This window comes from Syngnathus leptorhynchus, chromosome 2, assembly GCF_054491065.1.
Source record: "Syngnathus leptorhynchus isolate UIUO chromosome 2, UIUO_Slep, whole genome shotgun sequence".
NCBI lineage: Eukaryota > Metazoa > Chordata > Actinopteri > Syngnathiformes > Syngnathidae > Syngnathus > Syngnathus leptorhynchus.
In genome coordinates this window covers 22,221,307-22,247,793 of record NC_141196.1, presented here as the reverse complement: position 1 = coordinate 22,247,793, position 26,487 = coordinate 22,221,307, and the positions used below count along the sequence as shown (strand labels likewise).

Here is a 26,487-nt window from a genome sequence, read left to right as displayed (position 1 = left end):
CTTAACAGGAGACTGACTTCCCTGGCAAAATGCGCGTGCCCGCCATGACGGGAAACTAATAAACAAACAAACACAAACAAACAAACCACAATAATCGCCCAGTAATTTATCAAAATCGGGGACAAAAACTGCTTATCACAGATACATACCTGTCTCAGAACGGCAATGTTTTGTCTCTGGGATCTCTTTTCATGACGCTCCTGCCTTTTCGCATCAATTTTGAATCAAATTGTTGGCACTGCACCAACGCTGGGGACGAGATTGGAGCCAGCCAAGATGCTATCAACTTGCTGCCTGATCCAGGCCACAAACTAAGCAACATGGATGCTCCCAGTATTTCCATGTCACACTTACTAAAAGCCATGTATTTCCTACATGAGTTGCTTTTTTTTAATTAACTTCAGGGATTTGATGAAGCCATATTCGTAGAATAGAAAAATGTTAATATGGCTAATGACCAAAGGTACCCTTTAATTTCTTCTGGTCTTTCCTACTGTCTGTCATTCGGTTTTCTTGTCTGTTTGTATGTCTTTCTTTTTTCTTTATATTGCTCTTTTTCTTTCTTTCAGTCTTTCTTTCTGTCTTTTTTAGTTTGTTTTTTACTCATCTCTTCTTTTTGCTTCCTTTTTATTTCCTTTCTTTCTTTTTTTCTTTGCATAGTTGCCCCACTTTAATGTTTAGGATAATCAAACCAAAATATAAAGATCAGACAAAAAGAACCAAAGTGAACATAAGATGCAGTTTTTATATTTGGATTTGATATATTAAGGATAATTTTTTTTAAAGCTAAACCAAACCCTATGTGTAAAAGTAACTTGCCCTCCTTGTTAATCATAAAGTTACTGTGGCTAATCACACATTTTTCAGTTCATTTTCACTGACCACACCAAAGCCTGATTACCTCCAGATGTGTTCAAGGAATCGCCAGGCATAAATAATATCCATGGCAAAGATTACTGCTTACCTTTCTGACTGCTTTCTTTTTGGCACATGGCTATGTGGGTTTAGATTGTTTCCCCTCCCTTAATAAAATAAAACATGTTTTGGTAAAGGGCTTGTGGGCAATAATTATTGAAGTAGTAAAATCTTACATGGTATCAGTCCGACCAATGTTTTGGAGGTCAATGACCTTCACTAATGTGACACTCACTTTTAAATTTCTTCTTTATGGAATCAATAAGGTGTCATGAATGAGTAGTACATTTCAAACCTGTTTGATGAGTCATGTCTGAGTATGAAATGATCATCTAACAAGGGTGTGTCTGAACAGCATAAAAGACATACGTTGGCAAACTTTTACACATTGAGTGTAATGTCTGTGAATCAAATTACTGATATTTCAAAAGGAAAAAAAATGGAGATGTGCCCTCATCAAAAGTATTATTAGCAGAAATGTGCTGCTCACACAAAGTGCGCAGTTATGACATTGAATAGCTGAGGTGTGAGTTGGTTTGCTTCACTGGGAACACACCCTGCACATTTTCATTATACCTGTTTAAACACGCATACACCGATTACTGTGCCACTCCTTTCAAACGTGGAGGTGTGTTGACTCATGGGAGGGACAAACCCATAGCGCTCAAAGTACGTTTCGAAACACACACCTTTATCCTTTAATAATTTCTCAAATAAATCACCATTGTCTCTTCTATCAGTGAATAAAATGTCTCAAAGTATTCTGACAGACATCTAAGCTTGATTGTTTGACTCAAATATTTTGTCATGTTTAAGCTGAGTTAAGCGACTTTTGTCTTTCCTTACCATGTGTCCCCTCAGTCTTTGACAGGGCCAGCAGTGAGCAGCTTATGTTTCATTCAATTATTCATATTTGCAAAGTTACTCAAGTTTGGAGCATGTGAAACTCAACCAGCTGACAGTTGAGTGTGAGCATTTCTGCTTAACTTTCAAGAATGCTTAATGCTAACACATTATATATATATATATATATATATATATATATATATATATATATATATATATATATATATATATATATATATATATATATATATATATATATATATATATATATATATATATATATGGGTTTTATATATATATAAAAATACTTAATAATAAATACTTAATTTAGACACAATAATCTCCTCACTGTTGCTTTATATACATTTTTGTTATTTGTGTGACTCGGATCAAAATGATTGTGATTGTTATTGTGCGGACCTAAAAAGGTATTGAGTAATTGGTATCAAAGGGTGTTGGAAGCTTTTCCTATAGTGTGTAAGTGTTCACTTGTGAAAGGATGAGTAAATTACGTGCGAGTGTAAATGATGACCACCACAACAGAGATCTATGTCATCTGCTCCCAGTTTGCACATACTTCATTGTTTTATTCACTCAGCAAACACATATATGCAACAGTAGCTTTTTGTTTTTATTTTTTCTCTCTTTTTCTCCTCCTCATAGCATAGAAACAATTAATTCACACGAGCAATAGAAAAATCTTGTTTAGAAATACTGTAACTGTTTTCAAGAATTTGCAATTCCTCTTTTTCCTGGCTATGTTGACTGACTGATAAATCGCATAGGTTTTACGGCTCTCCGTTGGGGCGTGGGGCAATGTTGTAATCAACCACGAGGAGGAGAAGGAGGAACGAGAAGGGGAGGAAGGTATTTCTTTGTGCGGGCATGTGCGTCATGACAAAAAGCTGAGTCAGCGGATGACTTTGCGCCGCTTGAAGCGATAACTGCGCCACCCCGTGGCCAAAACAAGTGCCCGTTTATGTTTTACAATCGTCACTTGAATGATGTCTGAGCAAGTAAAGGAATCAAAATCGTCATTGTTGTGTAGTGATTTGCAATTTGTGTTTATGTAAATACGTGCATGAACGTATGTATGCATCAAAATATGCATTTATTAAAAAACGAAAAGAGAAAACATACAGTACTTAAACAGCAATATCAAGAATAAAAAAAACTAATTTTAATATTATTGTATACCAGTACCAAGTTTTGCACTCTTCTGTATGTATATGCATATTTTATACAGTATTTGAATAGTTTATGTTTTTATTGGAAATGTGTCCCCATATGTTAAGTAGTTGCAAGCATGCCTCAGTGGTCATCTCCCAATGCAGAGGTGCAGGTTTGATCCCTGGCCCTGGTGACATGACCAAGTGTTGTTAAACTGAACCTTCAGTTGCTCCTAACCCAGTCCACATTCTTACACACATGCTTAGTATCATTGTTTCATGAAACATGAAAAGCGGAAGTAATAAAGTCATAAAGCTTTATTTGCATTATTTTGCAATTCACAACCCCCAAATTACAACAACAAAGATGCATGAGGATCATCATCGTGGAATTTTATTATACAGTGTGGTAATTTTGCCATGAAACATGACACACAACAATTTTTCCATATCGTTTATTCAACATTGAAACTCACCTTAATTTGATTTTGACGCACACTCGTATTTCATTAGCCCCTGATTTGCAAATAGTCGCTTGGCCTCGCCCCTAAGAACAGTATTTCCAGGAATCCCCTTTTTGGATGGGTCAAGGGATTCCTGGGAAAACTGGACCCCAGGAGAGAGAAAAATTGGGAAAAACAACATCAAGAAGAAAATTCCAGACCGGTATCTTCCCGTGAAGTTTAAGGTATTCATGAAGCAGGTGCCATGGGACAAATTATGCAATGAATCTAATGTCTTAAATAAAACACATATCTCAATAAACATGAACACCATAGAAAAGTAAATACCATAGAAAAGTACATTTATTTCAGTTGCTAATTCTAAAAGTGAACTATATGACATAAGCTTCCTTGAGCCACCGGAAAGTGTCTGAGGCCTCGCCTCCAAATTTTGTGAGCTCACATGTGGCACGTCCTCGAAAAAAGGGTGGGGGTGTTGCCCTCATCTCAGATTCCAATCTTAGATTTACGCCTCGTTCGATTACCGTATTTAAAACATTTGAAGTTCTTGCTGTCCGATCCACCGCTTTACCGTCATTTTATCTTGCTTTTATTTACCGTCCACCCGGAGCTTACTCTGGCTTCCTGGATGAATTTTCAGAATTCATGGCTGATCTAGTGACAAATGCGGATGATATAATAATCATGGGCGATTTTAATATCCACATGAATTTACCGTCAGAGCCACTACCTTCGGCATTTCAGACTCTAACTGATACGTTTGGTTTTACGCAAGCCGTACAGGCAGCAACGCATAAAATGAAAATACTTTAGATCTGGTATTATCCCGAGGACTGGCAACCTCAAATATAACAGTACTGCCATACACTACTGTTTTGTCTGATCATTACTTTATAAAATTTGAAATTTTAGTTCTTAGTCAAAGACAAGAGAGCAATCAGAATTATAGCAGTCTTAATATTAACTCCATGACTGCAACTGCGCTATCTGAGCAACTGCTACCAGCAACTGCCGTATTCCCCCCATATACCAGCTCTATTGATAATCTTACAAATGAATTCAATGCCATCGACTCTGTGGCGCCGCTACGTCTGAAAACTCGCCGTAGATTGCCTACTCCGTGGTTCACGGATGAAACACGTACGCTTAAATTATGTAGAAAGCATGAACGCAAATGGCGTTTAACCAAACTTGAGGTTTTCCATCAGGCATTAAGCGACAGCCTCCTGAAATATAAAGATGAGCTTATTTTAGCAAAAACTCGTTATTTTTCGCAAGTCATTAATCTCAATAAAAACAATCCCAAATACCTATTTGATACAGTGGCAAAGCTAACACTACGCCAGCCGACCCCCGATAGCTCCTTTCACTCAGTTGACAAGTTCATGAAATTCTTTGCTCGAAAGATTGAATCCATTAGGGATGAGATCAAGATGACCATTCCGATCGCTCAGTCGAGACCGCCGATTACTGGCGCTGACGATCATGCAATAACCCAGTCAAATTTTAAAAGCGTGTCCCTCGAAAGGCTTACACAATTAGTTAGTGTGGCTAAACAAACATGTTTACTCGACCCACTTCCAGCCAAACTATTGAAAGAATTATTTCAAATCTTAGGACTGTCCGTCTTAAATATAATTAATCTGTCTGTCTCCTCTGGGATAGTCCCAACAGCCTTTAAAACTGCTATCATTAAACCGCTACTTAAGCGACCAACTCTTGACCTGGACTGTCTCAGTAATTATAGGCCAGTTTCAAATCTCCCATTCATAGCAAAACTTCTTGAAAAAGTGGTAGCGCAGCAGCTTATTGATTACATGGTCGCTAATAATCGATTTGAATCTTTTCAGTCTGGTTTTAGAGCTAATCATTCCACTGAGACAGCACTTTCTAAAGTGACTAATGATGTCCTCATAGCTATGGATTCAAACACTTCATCGGTATTGTTACTACTCGATCTTAGTGCTGCCTTTGACACTGGAGACTTCGATATATTATTATAGCGTCTTAAAGGTTGTGTTGGTATTTCAGGGTCAGCACTATGCTGGTTTCACTCATATCTATCAGACAGGACACACCGTGTCGCCCTCTGAGCTCTATAAGGTTACGTGTGGTGTCCCACAGGGATCGGTACTAGGACCAATTCTATTTAATATTTATATGATTCCGCTTGGGGACATAATACGTAAATATAATATTAGTTTTCAATGTTATGCGGATGACACCCAATTATATATGCCGTTATCAATGACAGATCCGCGGGACTGTTGTAATCTTGAGGTGTGCCTCGCGGAGATCAAGCAATGGATGTCTCTCAACTTCCTTCGTCTTAACCCAGATAAAACTGAGATGTTGATAATTGGTCCAGCTCGTTATCAACATTTATTTAAGGAAACCACTATAACTACTCAGAGTGATACTGTAACTGATTTCGGGCTAATATTTGACCAAACGCTCTCCTTTCAAAAGCACATTAAGAATATAACCAGAATTGCGTTTTTTCACCTTCGTAATATTGCTAAGATTCGCCCAATCCTCTCGACTGGTGATGCGGAAATTATTATACATGCGTTTATCACGTCGCGCCTGGACTACTGTCATACATTATTCTCTGGTCTTCCCAAGTCCAGCATCAAAAGTCTACAGTTAGTACAAAATGCTGCTGCAAGGCTGCTCTCACGGTCAATAAAATTTGATCACATTACCCCAATATTAGCCAACTTACACTGGCTCCCGGTCCATTTAAGATGTGATTTCAAGGTTCTTCTATTAACCTATAAATCATTGCATGGCTTAGTGCCTTCATATCTCGTCGACGTAGTTGTTCCTTATGTCAAGTCAAGTCAAGTTTATTTGTATAGCCCTAAATCACAAGCAGTCTCAAAGGGCTTCACATGGACAATCAATTGACAATTATTTTCAAAGCATCCCTTGATCTTGTTCCGTCTCGTAACCTTCGTTCGCAAAACGCTAGTCTTTTAGTGACACCGAGGGCCAAGAAAATGTCTGCAGGGTCTAGAGCATTTTCTGTTCGGGCTCCAGAGCTCTGGAATGCCCTACCAATGGATATTAGAACTGCTACCTCAGTAGAAACATTTAAGACACGTTTAAAGACATATTACTATGATATGGCCTTTAATTAACCTGTAGTGGCCGATTCGGCTGGAGTTTGTTTTTGCTCCCTCTCGCCAACCCCACTACCCCCACCCCTCCCTGGCTGGGAGACATAGGTGACATTAGGTGACACCCAAGCTGACAGCTGCTATCTAGATTCTCGTGGACCAAATTCAGGATGAGGGAACTGCAGCGGATTATCCTCCTCGAAGACACTGCCAGTACGATTGAGGGCTCCTCCGACAGCTGTTCGCTTTGGCCTGGACATCCACTTTTTGATTTCCACATTATGTATTTTAGGTGCCCTCTTTGCATCCATTGCAGCCTGGTGATCCTGAAAGGGGGATCCTTCCATCTGTGGTCCCTTCTCAAGGTTTCTCATTTTTCCCCTGGTAGTTTTTTTTTTAGTTTTTCCTTGCCCTTTTGGGAGCTCAAGATCAGGGGATGCTTTGAGAATAATTGTCAATTGTTTGTCTATGTGAAGCCCTTTGAGACTGCTTGTGATTTAGGCCTATACAAATAAACTTGACTTGACTTGAAAGGAACAACAGAGGTACCCTTGAGCTTAATATGAAACACATTGAAAAATGCTGTTCAGGAGGCAATGCTGCCTAAGTTTAATAATAATAATAATAATAATAATAATAATAATAATTTTGATCGGTTCTTGTGGCATTTCAATTTGTTGTAAATTTGATTTACTTATTAGCTATATTAGCTATAAGCAACTGATGATTTTGTAATCTTAGAATTATTTAAAAAGTAAATCATTAGTGTTGTGTTTTATTTGGTAACTGAATTGATATAATAAATGAGCACCCCCTTTTGAAAGAAGTTAACTTTTCACATTTCAATTAAATGAGATGCACCTATATACTTTACTAATTTAAGTACTAAGTATTTAAGTAGTAATCATGTCATCAGTTCAGAATATTTCAGTAACAGTTTTTTCCCCCCTTCAATATTTAAAGCCCAGTTATACAAAAAAATCCTCCAAATTGCCCTTAGTTGAATCGCCTGCTCCTTGTTGATGTGGTCATTGGAGACCTGGCCGTGCTGAGGCCCGTGACGCAGTCCTCCGTCCCGAGCTACAGTGCTTCATCTCAGACTACCAACTGACCAGAGATGCAGCACTGCACCATGGGCCGCAGGGAGGGACCGCCTGAGAGAGAGCAAGAGAGCGAGAGAGAGAGAACGAGTGGAGGGAGGGAGAGGAGAGATGGAGAGATAAAGGGACAGCGAGAGGGAGAGCAAATTCAAACTGCAAAGATACTTTTATGTGGGAGGAGTAAACAGGAAATGACTGAAACCCTCATGGGACCGTCATAATTCAAACTTCCTCTGCTGTTCTCTCTCATGTAACACACACATAGACAAGTTTCCAGATAATGTTACTCAATTGCTCTGAGGAGAATTTGACATCTTAAAGATGATAGCGTCACAAGTGCAAACGTATGTGTCTGTGTGTATGATACTCACCTAGTATCTGCTTACATGCACATCTCATCTGAAACATAACACAAACACACACATTGTTAATAGGGTGTATGATCTACACCAGAAGTCACCAATTCTGGTGGTCAAGGGCACCAACCAATCTGTTTAAGATACATCCCCACTGTAACACGCATAATTCAAATCATCAGCTCATCAGCAAGCTCTATCAAGCCTGAGAATGATCCTGATGATTTGAATCAGAAGTGTTGCGGTGGGGATGCATCTAAAGTTAGGGTTGGTGACCCCTCATCTACAATTAGCCCTAACGCTAGCGACACCTTTTCCCCTTTTTTTTATTACTACCCACTGACAAATGTAGGTACTAGAGCAAGTGAGAAACCACTGGGAACGCATGGCAGAGAGAGGACAACTAGGAACATTCATAAAATAAAAAAAAAATAAAAAAAAAACATAGATAACAAAATGAAATAAAAATTAAAATGCTTTTTAGAAATGAACTATATTAACTTTAGAGAAAATAGCTTTAGTTTTCATTTTTTTCCAATGTCATACATGAGCTTTTAGAGTTTATTTAAAAATGTATCCATTTCGGTATTGCTGTGCGTCTACAGAATAAGGAGGGATGAAAGGTCGTTTGAGAATTGACTTTTTTACACAATAATTAGTGACCTTATTTTAGAAGGTTGCACTCGATAAATATTCCATGTTTTTAAAAAGCTCATTTCAAAACCAATACTAAAACTAATAAAAAAAACTAACTAACTAAACAAAAACGAAAATTACATACATACTCACAGAGGAGTATTATTGTAATAAAAAATCAGATCTAAAAACAAATCCAATATAATTTTTAAGTATAATTAAAAATCAATAGTCGAAATTGAATAACAACTAGCTGTAATAAAAATGAATATAACCCTGGAGGACACATGCGTGTGTATGTTCTGCATTAAGTCAGACAGCTGCCAATTATGTGGGGAGACACACGAGAAGGCACGTGCTCAGAAGTGTCGACTGACACAATCACGCTGGAGCTGGCTAATGAAACCGCCATGAGCAAACATTCAGGGAGGTCATAATGGACACAGCTCTCAGCATAATGTCAGCCGTCAGTAAAAACTGAGCATTCGTCGTTTTGCATTGCATGGTAAAATGTGTCAAAGTCACGTACCTAACTCAGAGTGTGGAGTGTCCAACAGTGAGTGGAGGTCAGCTCATCTTCATGGCAACCCCTACTAAACAAAATAGCATGTTAATAAATACAGCCTGCCAGTTGCTTTTCTAATAAATAGGCTAGTAGGACAGACAGCGGTGTTTTGGTGGAATACTCCGACAGAATGTGTTTGACTGGAAACTCCATCGCCCCATATAAGGTCTCAGTTGCCCTTTTTATTTTTGGAATCATGGAAAATGGGATCACTGCACTGGATAAACATTCCCTCTTTCAGACTGTGATTGCTCCCACAGATAGATTGTCACCCCTCCCTACTAACCACCCCCACCCTCCTTTTTTCCAGCTGGCTACATACATTCCCTTTTCTAGTCACAGGGGGGGGGGGGAGAGACTCACTTAAAGGGGGGCGGCAATTGGGGGGGGGCTTCTTCTCCCACGAGCCGGGCTCAACAAGTCCATATTAAGAAGAAAGGCCTCTCTCACACTCTCTCATGGCAGGCCAAGTCTTGAGGTCTGTTCTCAGGAAGTGTGATCTACTGTACATATACACTCTACCAATAAACACATCTGCCCTCTCTCAGACTCTTGGTGTGCACATGTGACATCAAGTCAAAACCTGCATCCTGTTCCCAAGTGCTCGGAAAAATATGTGGAATGTGTAACAAATACTATAACATTCAACGAGCTTGATGGTCTAACATATTTCTGGAACAGTTTTACAACATTTAGCCTCATGTTAGGTTACCTCTTTGCAAAGAGGTACTATAGGTTACCTCTTTGCTAACATGTGGCTATCAATGTGCAGGCAAGCATAGCTGCAATGCAACTGAACCAACGGCTTCCAGCATTTAGAAGTAAATCGCAAACATTTATACTTTATATACACTCACTATGAATAATACGAATGTAATTTGAACTTTTTTAGACTATCTTATCATATCAAGATACGTGTGCGTGCATGTGTGTGTGTGCATGTGTGTGTCTGTGTGTGCGTGCGTGCGCGTGCGTGCGTGCGTGCGAGAGAGAGAGAGAGAGAGAGAGAGAGAGAGAGAGAGAGAGAGAGAGAGAGAGAGAGAGAGAGAGAAATTTTCATTCATGTGTTTAGAATGGCAGTAAGAAAGTCCTTACTGCCTTGAACGGAGCTATACTACTATATACACATTCGTACATACGTACATACATACATACATACACACATTCGTACATACGTAATACGTACACACGACATCCATCCGAGAGGACTAACATACCATGAACACCAAAGGTGTTTCTGAACACACACTTAAATAAATGGATGCAATTAATAGAACCACACAATGTAAGCATGTGCGCAGGAGAGAGTGTTTGCGAGTGTTTATACAGGCCATGATAACAGCCAGAAAGCCATCTCTTCTGGTTAAACTAAACATTTCCTTATATGGTCTCATTTCCCCCTCCCAGTTCTGTAAATCACACACAGGAAACTCACTCCATTTGACTTCATCTGCTGTCATACAAAGGGTCGCGCACGCGCGCACACAGGCACACGCACACACAGGTACACGCGCGCGCACACACGCACACACACACACGCGCACACGCACACACGCACACGCGCACACACACACACACACACAGACACACATTCACACACAGTAAATCGGCAGGAGGGAAAAAAGGCACCCATAAAAACATAGATAACTGAATCATTTAAATGTGTGCGTTCCATTGCCAAATTTGGAAGTTGAGGGGCGGACTATGACGAGAAGAGCTATAGCAGGAAACCCTATATACATGGTGTGTCTTTGAAATTAGAATTGCTGTCAGTGGGGCAGTTCATAGTAAGGTCAGAGTAAACTGAACAAAGTGGTCCCATGCAAGTCATACATGAAAGGAGACACATTCAAACTTGCCAGAGGATAGATGCTTGTTAGCAGTTTAGACACATCTCATTCAATACCACGAGCCAGTGTGTCCAATATTTTGTCCAATACTGAGTGTAACATTCAATTTTGTGTATCAAGCGCATATCATATACATGAAAAACAGAATCCCATTATAATACTGAGAATAATGAATAACATAAGAAACAAATGTGTATTTTACAAGAATTAGATTGGAATAGTACACTATAGAATAGAATACAGTAGAATACTTTTTATTGTTTTTAGTTATTTTTAGAAAAAAAGTAATTCAATGAGAATAGTATATAATAATAACATCATATATACTGTATATATATATATATATATATATATATATATATATATATATATATATATATATATATATATATATATATATATATATATATATATATATACAGACACAGACGCTCAGACGCACGCACACTCGCACACGCGCACACGCGCACTCGCGCACTCGCACTCGCACACACGCACTCGCACGCACGCACGGACACGCACGCACACGCGCGCGCACACGCACACACGCACACACACACACACACACACACACACACACACACACACACACACACACACACACACACACACACACACGCACGTGATATGCGCTTGATACACAAAATTGAATGGCAATGAAGCAACATCACTAGTTTGACCTCAACAATAAACAAATAAACGATGCATGTGTATCTGAATATGTGTCTTGAGATTTCCCCTTTTCCTCTCATGTGAAATTGACCCTGGGAATGATGTTCTTTCGGTTCCCCAGGGGACGATGTGTTGGGGCGTGAGTTTGAGGGTTGGGAAGGGGGTCATGTGAAAGTCCAGTCAACTAAGTACATACAAAACCACTCCCCCCAAGATGTTTCACTGCAAACTAAACTAAATAAAGCTTTCCTGCTTTCTCTTTACTCAAATATATTCCTTTGCAGTAGCTGCTGTGGTGCTTTCGTGTGTACGTGCGTGTGCGGGCCTGCGCGTGTGTCTCACCTCTTGGAAAAGCTCCCATCCATCTTTGAATAAATGAGCAGGCAGTATTCTGAGGGAAAACAATGTCATGAGCTGTGAAATGCATAAAATCCAAGTCTTATATATCACTCGTATAGTTAACATGCTGTCCGTAAGGATATGTGCAGGATGTCAACTGGCCACAGCACCTGGATTCATTCAAGTTTTCATATGTTTTATACAAGAACTGTATGCTCTTACAAAGATAAAGCTCGAAACTCCCAGTAAAGTAAATTTGGCAAAAAAACATTGTGGTTGTCAAATCCTTGCATATGAGAAATATGATGAAATATCATACCAGGTTCAAACTTTTTTTTAAATTCTAATTTTAATTCATTTATATAGGTATAATTTCAAAGTAATGGAATACTCTCTATTTAATGGATGAGTATAAGAATGTATTTTGTTTCTGCTTTGCAGCGTGAAAAACCATGTTAAGGTGTGTCACTAAATGCCAGCTCCCAAAAATTCAACCACATCAAATCAACATTTTCATCAAATAATATTTATTATGGTATATATTGGTGTGACTGAACTTTCACCTGATGCCAGTTCTTGCGTAATCCAATCACTTTCATTACTATGTTTTTATTGATGCCTTTTCTACGGCATTTGTCCACATGAGGCTCAAATGTTAGCTTGAGCCCATCCCGGCTGACTTTGTGAAAGGCGGGGGACACCCTGGACTGGTCGCCAGCCAATTGCAGGGTCATTACATCATACTAATGTTTGAAGGACGAACATAGGAATGCGTGGACAAATTGGGCTTATTAAATGTCTTAATTGGTGTCAGATTGCGTAATACCACTTTCTGACTGTACAAATGAAATGAAATCATTTAATCATGAACCACAGAGGCTGCGCTTGTCAACATCTGCACTCACTGGGCAGTTAATTAGGTACACATGTCTGATGTGCTATAATATACTGTGAAAGATGGATCAAAAATCCAGCCTGCCTTAATAAGAGGATATTCCTCATATGTCGGAGGACGTAACAATCGGTTCCTTAATGTAGCTGTAATAAGCAACAGTATACAGCAACACTGAATTATAGTAATTCTAATAAAATGATCAATAAGCAACACATGTAACTGATACATTCATTGTGACCCAAATCAAATAAAACTGGTGGCCTTTGGAATGTTATAGCCGATTCCAAATAATTGTGAATAAAAAAAGGTGGGAAATTGACGTTCTGTTGTCCTACCTTGTTTGGAGACGTCATGTCATGGTCTCTGAGTGAAGGACTCAGTGGCGGATCTTCCTGTTTGCTTCTCTAAAGAACTGATCAGCATCAGTGTGAGACCCTTCTGGCCTCTGCGTGTTGTCTTTATGAAGCAGATGGACTTCCAAGGCATGCATTCCTCTGTTACCTTGTATGGTCACTGGGGGTAGGCGGGTCCTACTCCAGAGAATGGCCCCTCTGCACATGACTGATGGTGCCGATGTCAGATGACCTGAGAGCCTTCAACCGCTGACCTATGGAGTCTGTCTGGGAAAAGACTGAGGACGACTGGGAGAAAAGCAAAGACGAAGAGGTTAATGGGAAAGGGTCCTGTGGGGGTGGTGGTGGTGGTAGTGGGGGGGGGGGGGGTGGCTTGAGGAGAGTTAGAAGGAGGACTGGAAAGAAACTGGAGTTGAAAAACAGGGGATTTGAGAAGAAAAGTGAGCAGGGAAAATACAAGAAAAGAAGGAGGCGTGTGTGTAGACTGGATACGTTTCATTCAGTCAATCTAAAAAAAAAAAAAGAGGTTGACATTTTTCATATTTCTTCTAAATTTGGGCTTTTTCTACTCGGGCAGCTGAGTGGACAGCACACTCAAATAGCATGTGGAACTGATTACAGCGAGAGACGGAAGAGGGTTATTATTTAGAGTGTCAAAGCGCATGCACACAGGCGCACACACATGCACCGACACGCACACATTCACCAAACATTTTAAGAGTTCCCATCAGGACAGGATTAAAGTCATTGAATGTCCTTTTTGTTGAGACGTGTGTATATTTGAAGTTAACCAGCATATAGGTTAAAATGTAGGAAGTATATTTGTTAACTTGTGGTCATAACTATACAGTTACTCTATGGCTCTTTCATGACCTTTTCACAGCAGTCATACGAATATAGGATAATACAGGAATTTGTTGACAGTGATGGAACGGTCCACACCACCATAATCTTCATCATGTCACATGTCTGTCTGTGTACAGTAGCAAGTAGACTGCTAACTGACAAACATTATGGCCAAACACTTGTTAACAGATTGGCTTTGTTGGTGGTTTAAGTCTAATGATGATTTTAAATAATTGTTTTAGTTATCTGCATTTATTCAGAGGATTTCTCTGATGATTTGCTTATCAAATCTTTGTCATCTCATGCAACCACTGTAAACCACGCAGTATGTGAGACTAGACTCTATTTTAATGACTGGCATGTTGGTAATTTCATACATGAGTGCAGGCTGATGGATCTGCCAGTGGGAGGACTGCGCTGGTGTGGGAGGGGTCACAGTTAACTTAAAAACTTCAGCCATGGCCAATCAAAGCATTCCTTTCTTCTGTTTAAATGTACTCCATTTTTGATCATGCGGAAGCACATCTGCACAGTGAAGTGGGCACATGGAAACACCCACCAGCATTCGCGTGACGGCCCCACATAGCTATACCATACTGCCCAGTGGGATGGTTTTTACATGATTCCAAGGGTTGATGACATATACCATATGAATTAAATACATCTGACATCTTTTACATGTGCTTGTAAAGCTATAAAAATTATCCGCCTATCCCCAGGTCAAATTCACCCAAATCGTGTTAAACCAGCAGTGTCAGTATATGAACGTGGTTTGAGCAGACATAAGTTTAGACCAACACTCTTTCAGCATAGACACAGCTTGAAGGAATCAGCCTTGTTGCGTCAGAACACCCAGTTTGGGGGAGACCGGACTGTCATATTGGCAAACACACAGTGAGCCTTGCACTAACTGAAAAAAAGAAGGTATGCCAGCATTTGTGCCATGGCGCAAGTGCGTTGTCTATGGGAGAAATTAATCCTTGTCTTCTTTAAAATCTCTGTAAAGCACAGGTGTCAAAGTCAAGGGGCCAGATCCGGCGTGCCACATGATTTTATGTGGGCTATGACAACAAATCACGTCTGTTAACTTCTAAGTGCCTCGCTAAAATCTATACTAAAATGATTGTCACGCGTAGTAAATAATGTTGAGATTTTGCAAGATATTTTCTTGGTACTATTTTTACAGTAACGAACAATTAGAGAACAAACTGCCATCCTTGACATCTGATTTCAAAGCTAGTAATCCATAATTATTTTGTGTGTAATATGATGATGATTAATGACTATTATACTGTTATATTATATATATCATACAGTTATATATACTGTTTAATGACTATTAAACATTTATTTGGTTTCAATGTCAGGACGGCAATATCTACAAGGTGGCCAGTGACAAAAACACAATGACTTGTCAATAAGTTTTGACCTTTATTCAAGTGAATACCTTTTCCAGGCGAACAGGTTGTAATTGGAAACAGGTATGTCATGATTGGTTTCGCACTGCACACAGACCCAACACACAGGTGAGACATGCTTGGATGCAGCGGGTTGCCCTCACCAGCCGGAGGCCATTTGTTGCAAGCCAAACGGCACACTACGCTGCCTTCAAGTACTATGTGGATATGGGACATAATAGAACTTGAAATGTGCCTGTTGAACTGCAAAGTGGGGACAATATCTATGACTCTTATGCAGCAATTGGTGCTCAGTAATGTCAAAAACGGGGTTTTAAATATAAGCTTGTCACGGGGAACAATTCTAAAGCTGCATATGTCATGAATATGACGTATATAAGTGTTGAGTTATACAGGTATTAAGGCACTGTCACTGGGGGAGGTTCCAAGCCTTTTTGTTCAGCTGTCACTCATGATTCCACGCCTTGCTCACTTGGGTAAGTGGGTTTTGGCTGGCTGGATGGATGGATGGATGGATGGACGGACGTACGGATGGAAGTTTGACCATTCATTCAAAATACAGCTAAGTGTTTCAAAATTGATGATTCCAAAAAGTGTCAAGTGACCTGAGAATACTTCCAATGTTTATGTATTGTGTTCATCTGAAGCAATAGTTCTCACAAAAAAACTGTCTTGGGTTTGACAGAGTGACAGTGAGTTCATTTTCTGGTGAGAGAAGAAAAGCTGCCGAATCAGAGAAGGAAGCAAGAGTGAGAGATGATGAACATTACATGAAGGGAGAAGGAGAGCAATATTTGATGAGAATCCTTGAAATAAGTGGAGATGAAGTGAGGAAGGAAGTTAAGTGGGAATGGTGGCGAGAGGGAAGTGTAAAAAACAACCAAAAGGGAACATGTGACTGAGATGTGAGGAAGACAAGATCCAGATGTCAAATGTACATAGAAAGAAGCTTAATGAGATTTCAAAATTCCGTTAAGGTATTCAAAATCTAATATGCTCAGTCTTGGGTCAGAGTTCATTTTCATTCATTCAAGCTCAGTGAGACACGTGGAAGTCAAAAAAGGCCAGCCAACATAGATGGGACGAGTGAGGGAAGAATAAGCTCTTCCCTACGTCTGCTGTCTTTTGTCTTAATAAGGTAATGTTTGGACACGCTTCACTGTTTACAGCAGCTTACCAGACTGGGCCATTAGAAATGGCAACCAACCACGGACACACACACGCTCACACGCACTAACACACATTGTGGTCTTATCCCACATATGGACTGGAGTCCTGCAGACATTTAACAACAAGGTAAACATGTTCTTTCTTTTCATTTGCCACAGGACGAGTAAAAAGCTTCAGTGATTGACTGCTCCAAATCCTCGCAGTAAAACAAGAAAGACTAGGTTTTGTAATTCTCTCAAGCAACCTTCATAAATGAAATACTTTTCATAGTTATATACTTTTCATAAAATAAAATACTTTTCATGGTTCAAGGCCCGGACGGATGCCTGGACCGTGACCTGGGTTGAGAATTGGGGTGAATTTTATATGTGGTCATAAAAACGATGTAAAGTGATGTGATGTAAATAAGAAATTAAAAAAAAAAAAAAAGGTAGTGACAATTGGGCATTCACTACAATTTTGCTTGTTTGAGACATTGTTTTACATATACAGTGGAACGCCGGAAGTCAATCGCCTCGGCACTCAACATATTCGGTTTTCAATGCAAAATGCTGGGAAATCTTTGTCCCGGTTCTCAGACAAACTTTGGAAACTAACCCGACTCACGCGGCTCTTGTAAACAAAATATACGTACAAATAGTTTGTTCCACCTGCCGCGAGTCGGCGTTGGTTGGTTAATGGGGAAAATTGCTTCGGAACTCAACGGTTTTGCTTGTCAACGCTCCTTCTGGAACAAATTAGCATTGAGATCCAAGGTTTCACTGTTGCACATTGTGACTTAGCATTTTGGTATGGAAAAGACGGGGACCTTCAATGGACTCAGGTACATTGGATATAGTTGATGAACTTTATGGACACCTTCGTTTGTACGCCTGACCACTTACAACTTTAGAAATGGACAGAGATGTGGAGCTGGTTTCCATTAAAAAGAAAAAGTTCCATACATATGGTAACGTTCCACACAATGTCCGTAATAGTTATTTGTGACAAGTTCTTCCACACAAAACATTTTAAACCATTTTTAAACAATCATTTGATTTGTGCACCAAAGAAGAGTCATGATAGGAAAAAGAGCAAATGATGGCTCTTGAGTATTTTCAACATATTGTAGTTAAGGTTACATTGACTTGCGCTTTGTCAAATTTATTTTGCAGATTAGATTAGGTGATGCTCAGACTGTGTAGAAATAAAGTAACTGTTTTGTGTCCACGGAAGTTCAATGACAAGTGAGCACTGTGGCCAGTTTCAGTTTGTTTACATTTCATGACAGCGGCAGACCAGTCTGCTTCACTTGAGTATGTGTATGTCTTGTCTGTCCTCCCAAATTGTCAAAGCAGGAAGCGCAGCGATTAGTGGTGTCAAAATTAGAACATGTACAGGTGTCCCATCTCCGGCTGCCAGAGGCCTCAACGCTTTGGTCTGTAACTCGTCTATCATTTTTGCTATTATTGGAGCAGAAGCCATGGTAGCCATAATTCCATGGTCATGTGCATGTAGCTTCCCACTCACTTGTAGAAGCTGTTAAGTCTTAGTAACGTGTAGCAATGCATTTTAACCTTGAAATGACCTCATACTTTTTTGTTTTTTAACATCTGAACCACAAATTAATTGAGAAGATACATGTATATACATTTTTTTTTTTTTAAATTTTATGGAGTAGACTTTTGTACTTAATATAGTCAAGCAAAAATTTAAAGTAAAAAAGTCAAATGGAAATAAGGCCAATTAAAAATAAATTTCTCACTTTGTTTTGACAGTCGTCTTTCTTAACTTAAATGCTTTAGAGATTTGTCGTTTTGTTAAAACTAACTTCGAACTTCACAAGTACAACAGAACAAGTAAGATAAAAGTTAAGAGAGCATACATAAATTTTCTCTTAAACTTTAAACGTTTGGCTTTTAAGGGTGATTAACTTTTATGTCAGAGCAAGTGTGTTGTAGAAGTTTTGACAAAGACAGAAAGTTCATTTCCTGCTGAGTTTTATTTTTCATAATGTGAAATAGCCTTTTCTTATAAACATATAAACAGCATGGAGGAACATGACTATCTACAATGTCTGTACAACTGCTTAACAAAAAAAAACACAGTGGGGATATTTTCTTTACTCTATCCAGTCACTGTTCAATAATTGCTTCAATTGTTGACATTTATCAACCCCTAGTCCACCAAGACGCATACAATATTTGACAAATTCCACACTGCAAATGTGACAAGTGGGTAGAAGCGGTGTGCAGGATTAGTTACATGCCAACCTCATGTCAAATGACCTACTGACTGACCCTGACAACAAATGACCAGTGATAATCAAGGCACTGAAAGTACCTCTGACAATTTGGGGTGAGGATGGGTGAGAAGTGGGGAATGCAAGGCTTTCAACAAATCAAATAAAAATCGGATCCAATGCTATTTCCAATCATCTCCCTTACATAGGTGCAGATTTGGCTCTGAGCAAGATTCAGGCACAAAAGGACAAGGGCAGAAGTCAGATCAAGAATTGACTCCATTCCAATTTCCGATGACTTTAGGATTTAATGCACTTAGATGCATGCAGGGGTCCACAACTTTTTCCCAAATGCATGTAATAGACCCTTTAAATTATCATTGTCGAGACCATCCCAAAAAACCAAATGCATCTTGGGTACCAATTTTTTTCCAGGGTGAAAATGTCTGTAAAGTGACCTAACTGACAACTGAAACTTTTTGTTTCTGGTGAATGATGAATCTAAATAAATAAACACACACTGATGCGCACACACACGCACACAAGTTATGATTATAATACTTAAACGTATCTGTAAACTTTTTTATGTAATGGAATACTGCAACACTGCACTATATATACATGGTTATATATATATATATATATATATATATATATATATATATATATATATATATATATATATATATATATATAGTTATATATATATATGTATATAGTGAGAGAGAGAAGAGAGAGAGAAGGAGAAAGAGAAAGAGAAAGAGAGAGAGAGAAAGAGAGAGAGAGAGAGAGAAAGAAAGAGAGAGAGAGAGAGAGAGATGCAGCTTGAATTTAATCTAAAATGCTTCATCAATGAAAAGAAATGTAAGACAAAAGCTTGCATTATTTGGAGTCATGTTGACAACATGCCCGTTTTGCTGCATAATGATCTTTGGCCCCATCCCACAGTTGCATTCAAGCGTACGGCGCAGCTCGGACACCAACGCAATTAATACCATGCTGCCATTTCCCAAATGGAGTCTTATGGCAGTCAGAATGTCTTAAATGTAGTCGTCATCAACTGGTTCACCGGGCGTGTCACAGTGATGGAGGAAAAGAACCACAACTCTCTGAAACACTCCTCTTTTGCTCTGTCGCCGCTCAGAGATCTCCTCGCCAATGGTCTCCATGCAGATGTCGGCCGAAAGCTGACCCTTCCTCCTCGGGGCGTAGATGGTGGCTAGCGCACAACAGAACAGAGTGAAAGGCCGTGGTTGTTGGGGCCCAAATTTTCGATTCCCCTTTCAACTAGGAGATGTGACACTCACTGCTCTCGTCGTCCTCAAAGTCATAGCGGGCGTAGTTGTTGGGGTTGGCTGCTCTCAGAGTTCTGAGCCATGGGAAGTCTGTTATCATGCTGTAGGGGGCACCATCCAACAGACCTAAGTAAGCAGGACATGGAGGTTAGTTCAAGTCTGTTAAACACAGCAGTACCTAAGTGCAATTACAGGATGGGTCAGGGGTATTATTTGGGGTCGGCAACCTGTGGCTCCAGAGCCGCATGTGGCTCTTTCATCCATCTGATGTGACACACTGTGACTTTGGAAAATTATTCAGAACTTTTGCTCAAATTCAAATATAATTTTATTGTCCCAGGTGCTGATGTGGGACATCGGGCGCCAAAATGTACTGAGCAGTTTCATAAGACAGAAAGGTTCGTGGGGGAAAATAAAAGACATTTAAAGGCTACGCCATAAATGAACTAGTATGCTAACTATGTTAAAAATAAGCATAGCTCGAGCCTCAAGGGTGACAGCTTACAAGTGTGTGAAATTGAAAGTGACGTTCACAACACTGATGTGTCGCTATTTGCTGATGTTTAGCAGCAAAAAAAAACAACAAAGTATGTTTTCTATGGGCTACTATTTTGTAAATATATTGTATATTTGACATTATTACCGGTAAACGATGTCATCCTTTTTAAAACAAATTGACAGTTGCCGGTCTGCTCGAGACAAGATAAAATGCCAGAACACAAAAGACGACGCTGTAGGTGGATAAATGAAGTCCGGTTTTAAAGTGAAGACGACTCGAAATCACATCGACTTATTTAAACGTAAGCTTCACCCAAGTGTCTTTTTTTCATTTAAAATATTTTTTCTACAAGCAGTAAATAATTATGTTCATTGTGGCAGTTGACTTACTTTTGAAATGCAACACATTTTTGTGGTGGATATGCACAGTAAGTGGCCTTAGAAAGCTGTTTCTTTCAACCGGGCATAGACACGATAGTAGAAGAACACAAAAGAAGGAACGGGAATCTAAAGTGTGTATGAATGTAAGAAGCAAATCTTGTCCTTAAATCATGGATTGGCGCCTCACTTAACCTTTGTTAAATTACATCTTCAGGGCAGGGAGAGACGAAAAGGTACTTCCATTGGAACATCGAAAAGGACGGCAGCACTGTTTAATGAATTCAACTCCACTTTTTCGAAGTGAGGTCATTGTGTGACTGCAAGTATTGCTGACTGAGTATACCCATTAGGGCTGGGTATCAATTCAGGTTTGGAAAAATGATTCGATTTGATTCACTTAGATTTTTTATTCAGTTAATGTCTTGTACTTTTGTTTTAAACCTTTTACTCTCTATCGGAGCCTCTTGTTGTTACATACAGACATGTTACATACATCTTGTTTTCTTTCCTTTGGCTCTTATGGTGTGTTCGCTAAGGCTCAAGACTTAAAAAGGTTTTGCCCCTTCCAGTGTTTTATTTTTTGTGGTAGATAGCTGAAAGTATTTAGAGTTGCTGATCCCCTGCAGTAGACAAATGTGCTGCCACGTCAAATTCCCAATGAGGAAATTTTAGTCATGTACGGCAGTGAGCTGTACTGGAGTTGCATTCATTGAAGGGAGTCCGAATGCGTTTTACCCTCTAGTGTATAAATGTCTCGGCCCCAGGGATATTTAGGATACTTCTTTACATCTTCTTCTGTCCTGGTGGCCTCTGGGAAGAACTCATACTTGATTAACTCTCTGAAAAACAGATGCGCAAACATAGTGAATATTCATGCTACTCAAGCAATTATTGCAACACTTGTGAAATTACAGCTGTCGCTTCTTATTGTTTTTCTAGTGTTCCCTATTCGCATACTCATATCATGCATTTGATAGCACAGTTGTGGTCAGATCTTGAGCAAAGGTTTATTTAGGAATGTCAAAGTCTGCTTTATGGTCAATTTCTTCACATATCAAGACACACAGAGATCAAAATTTCAAAATTACACATACCGTCATTTTCGGACTAGAAGTCGCGTTTTTTGTCATAGTTTGGGGGGGGGGGCGAATTATACTCAGGAGCGACTTATGTGATTTTTTTCACAAATTTTCAAAATTCAAAAATCCGCGATGTAGTGAAACCACGATAAATGAACCGCGATGTAGCAAGGGATTACTGTCATTTGAACTGCAAGTGACGTCACCAGTGCCGCGTGGCGGTTGTTTACATAAAGGGCAAAGGATTTGATCACGAGATGACGAAGGGCTAAACGTACTACCGGTTTCATTAGCGGCTTTGTTTGTAAGTGACACGGAGGACGAAGAGTTTGAAGGATTTAATGATTTGGAGTGACAGAAGGTTTGAAAAACTATTATGGCTTTTACGCACGCCCGGTCCTTCTCGACGGGAGCTCTCTTTCACCTCCGTGGATGGAAGTCGGGGGCTGGCGCTCGGCCGGGTGGCTGTCCGGGGACGGTGGATGGGGCTCGGACATGGCTTTTACGCACGCACGCTCCTATTCTATGGAGCTCTCTTCCACATCCGTGGATGGAAGTCGGGGGCCGGCGCTCGGCCGGGTGGCTGTCTGAGGACGGTGGATGGGGCTCGGACATGGCTTTTACGCACGCCCGGTCCTATTCTATGGAGCTCTCTTCCACCTCCGTGGCTGGAAGTTCAGCAGTTGTTGGCTCGTTGAACTCTTGTTTTGTTAAATAAAGAGCCATTTACCAAACCCACGTCTTTCCTGGTACTTTGTTAACGCTACAATATAGTTATATACTAGATCTCTGTAGCGCACACGCGGCGTTGTTGACATAAAGAACGAGGAATTTGATCGATGGATTTAATGATTTGGAGTGACACAGATGGTTTGATAATATTGTTGTAATATGATAGTGTTTTGAAATATACTTTATATATCGTTAGATGGGTCTGTGGAATTATTAGAAATGCAACTTACAACGGGTCTGACGTCAGCATATGTGGCGCAAACGCGGCATTGTTTAGATAAAGCAAGATCGATGGATTTAATGAATTGGAGCGACACAGATGGTTTGATAAACGTGTTATTTATGTAATACTTACTTGAATAACTCAATGTTACGTCAGGCCCGTTCTCAGCTCTTCCTTTGTGTATATGTCACGTTAGCATACCGTATCGTTTAGCCTGTTGTTGCTGGTTCATGTCTGTTTTTGGTGTTGGATTTAGACAAATACATTTGCCCCAAAAGTGCGACTAATACTCCGGTGCGACTTATATATGTTTTTTTTTTCCACTTTATTGTGCATTTTATGGCTGGTGCGACTTATACTCCGGAGCGATTTATAGTCTGAAAATTACGGTGTGTGTGTGTGTGTGTGTATATATATATATATATATATATATATATATATATATATATATATATATATATATATATATATATATATATATATATATATATATATATATATATATATATATATGTGTGAATGAATAAATAAATAGGAGGAGGAAAAATGGAGCTGGTCCATATCATTGATATTACTTTCTTTAATAAACATGTATAATGTACATGTATATAATGTATAAAAAATACACGCGAGTTCACACGTGGTAGGTAGGAGACACGGTAGGAGACCCCGGGGACGACCCAGGACGCGCTGGAGAGACTACGTCTCTCGGCTGGCCTGGGAACGCCTTGGGATCCCCCGGGATGAGCTGGAGGAAGTGGCTGGGGAGAGGGAGGTCTGGGAGTCCCTCCTAAAGCTGCTGCCCCTGCGACCCGACCCCGGATAAGCGGAAGAAGATGAAGATGAAGAAGATGAAGAGTTCACACGTGTTCCTTAAAATTGTGTTTCTTGTCAAAGGACTTGTCCAGCATAGAGGCCACAACTTGGAGCTCAGAAAGGTTTAGAGGTAACATGTCATGGTAGCAAAAAAAGGTAATTTTTGACTTCCTCTGTGGCCTTTTCCCAGTGTAATGTGTCTGGAAAAAAATCCCAAGGGGAAACCTAACTGGACGAATGAGCCAACTTATCTGGCTCCTCTCGATCTAGATGTGAAAGAACTGAAAAGAACTGAAAGTACCTCAAAAGAACTGAAAGAACCTCATTTGGATGGACAAGCTTCTCAGCCTATCACCATTCAGAGGAAACTAATTTAGGCCTTTTGTATCCATGATTTTATCCTTTCAGTCATGACCAACAGCTCGTGACCATAGGTGAAGGTGAGGGAAGGAACGTGGATTCACTGGTAATTTGAGAGCTTCGACATTCGACTCAGCACTTTCGTCACCATGAGAGACCAACGCAGAGTTTCCAGGACTGCAAACGCTGCACTAATCTACCAGTCGATCTCCCACTTCTTCCCAAAATACCCCAAGAAACTAGAGCGCCTCACCTCAGGGAAGTAACTCATCCTGACATAGTGAGGACACTCTACCCTTTCCTGAATGAGGAACCATGGTGTCATATTTGGAAGTGCTGATTCTCATTCCAACCACTCCACAGTCAATTGGAACTACCCAAGTCCATGTTGTGGCCTGAAGCCAAAGAACCACACAATATGCAAAAACCTTAGATGCAATGCTGAGGCCACCAGACCAAATCCCCTCAATTAGAGCCAAACAATATACGTATGTATCATTATCGAATCAAAATTGAGATATGAACATGAAGGAGCAAGGGACACACACAGGTGCAGCTCCATCAAAATCTCATGCTACCTTAGCTGCAAGCAGGAATTAATAAAGTCAAATCAAGTCAAAATAACTAATATCGCCACTGTCTGGTAGAAAGCTTGCACTGGCAAAATGACAACTTCACAGTGACTCCAAAAAACACCACCTTATTTTGAGCTCCCATTAGCCACATTGTTCAAATTCAATTATAGCATGTATTGCTGTTGCACACTTGCATCAACATTATACCACCTAAAAAAATTAAACGGCTAAAAAAAAGACCCTGGCATTGATTAAAAGAGGACAAACAGAACCCAGCGGCAACCAGTTTTTCAAAGTCCATGCTCACATGAAGCGGCCAGAGCAAAACGCCTTAAACTCCCACCATGAAAAACGACTTTGAAACGTCGCAAAAGCATATGACTGTTCCACACAATCGCCCGCTTTAAGGTCTAAAGCCATGAGTAATGCAATTAATAAAACTATGAGCCGACTTACCAATTTACGATATTGATGTTAATACGAAACGGCAGCTTACACACGAGTCTACTACTGAAGCATATCTATTGAAAACAAACAACCCATGTAGCAAACCTTCCGATCTCCACCCTTCATTGTCTAAAAAATGGTCCAGACGTTAAAAAGAGGAGACTCCCTGGCCGAGGCACTGGCTTCTCCGGCTGAACTTCAACTAAGTTGTGTTTAAGAGTGTCAGTGTTTGGCAGTGCTGATTTGTTTTTAAGCAATTTTCACCACTCTAAATTGGCTTAAATTGCATAAAAATTATAGTTGCAGTGGAGACGAATTTGTGAGAAAAAAAAAGTGATATTAGTGATAAAAGTGATATATATTTGGACATAAGTGGTCTCCACCGGACAGCGACGATATAGAGAAGTAACTGCACTGCTTAAATATTTGTGGAAAAATTTAAAGTGCTACGTCAAGGGAAAATAAGCAAATTCATTCTGATGAAGAAAATTCTGATGTGCATTGTTACAGCCCCAATTACAGAATATTGTTGGTTTGTAAAACTTGAAGCTTATTTTATTGGATTTCTTGACCCCAAAACTACAAACATTAACACCAAATTTGTAGCAATACAGATGGGAAGACATTATCTACAGAGTATTCTAAGCAAATTGGCAAACGTAATATATATATATATATATATATATACACACACACATATATACACACACACATATACACACACACACACACACACACACACACACACACACACACACACACACACACACACACACACACACACACACACACACACACACACACACACACACACACACACACACACACACACACACACACACACACACACACACACACACACACACACACACACACACACACACACACACACACACACACACACACACACACACACACACACACACACACACACACACATTTCCTATACAAAGGTGATCTAACTTGTGTTTTAGGATAAATTTATTTGTATGACCCCAAGGTATTTTCATAACAAATGTAACCTTTGCATCATGACTAAGTCAAAGGCCTATTTTTGAGCTAAGCCTCTATACTAAAATCGCACAAGTGATCACAAGGGCTTGATGACTGGAGTTTCCATTATGACAACTGTAAAATACCGGGT

General features: G+C 39.7%; 1 protein-coding gene and 1 long non-coding RNA gene across 3 annotated transcripts in view; both read right to left on the bottom strand.

The window, feature by feature from the left end:
- Nucleotides 1-2,320: 2,320 nt before the first annotated feature.
- On the bottom strand, nt 2,321-13,347 carry LOC147061265 (uncharacterized). Its single transcript, XR_015065531.1, has 4 exons — nt 13,265-13,347; nt 12,038-12,086; nt 9,138-9,198; nt 2,321-8,015 (listed from the first exon to the last, which is right to left on the bottom strand). It is a non-coding gene; the product is annotated as an uncharacterized LOC147061265 (long non-coding RNA).
- A 6,322-nt stretch (nt 13,348-19,669) lies between these two features.
- fbxo38 (F-box protein 38) overlaps nt 19,670-26,487 on the bottom strand; it is a 38,312-nt gene continuing 31,494 nt past the window's right edge. For both annotated transcript variants that reach the window (XM_085935643.1, XM_085935634.1), the window contains 3 exons: nt 21,847-21,950; nt 20,245-20,358; nt 19,670-20,156 (listed from right to left, as the gene is read on the bottom strand). In XM_085935643.1, the coding sequence (XP_085791769.1) occupies nt 19,978-20,156; nt 20,245-20,358; nt 21,847-21,950 (397 nt within the window). In that variant the 3' untranslated portion in view covers nt 19,670-19,977. The remainder of the gene's footprint in view (nt 20,157-20,244; nt 20,359-21,846; nt 21,951-26,487) is intronic.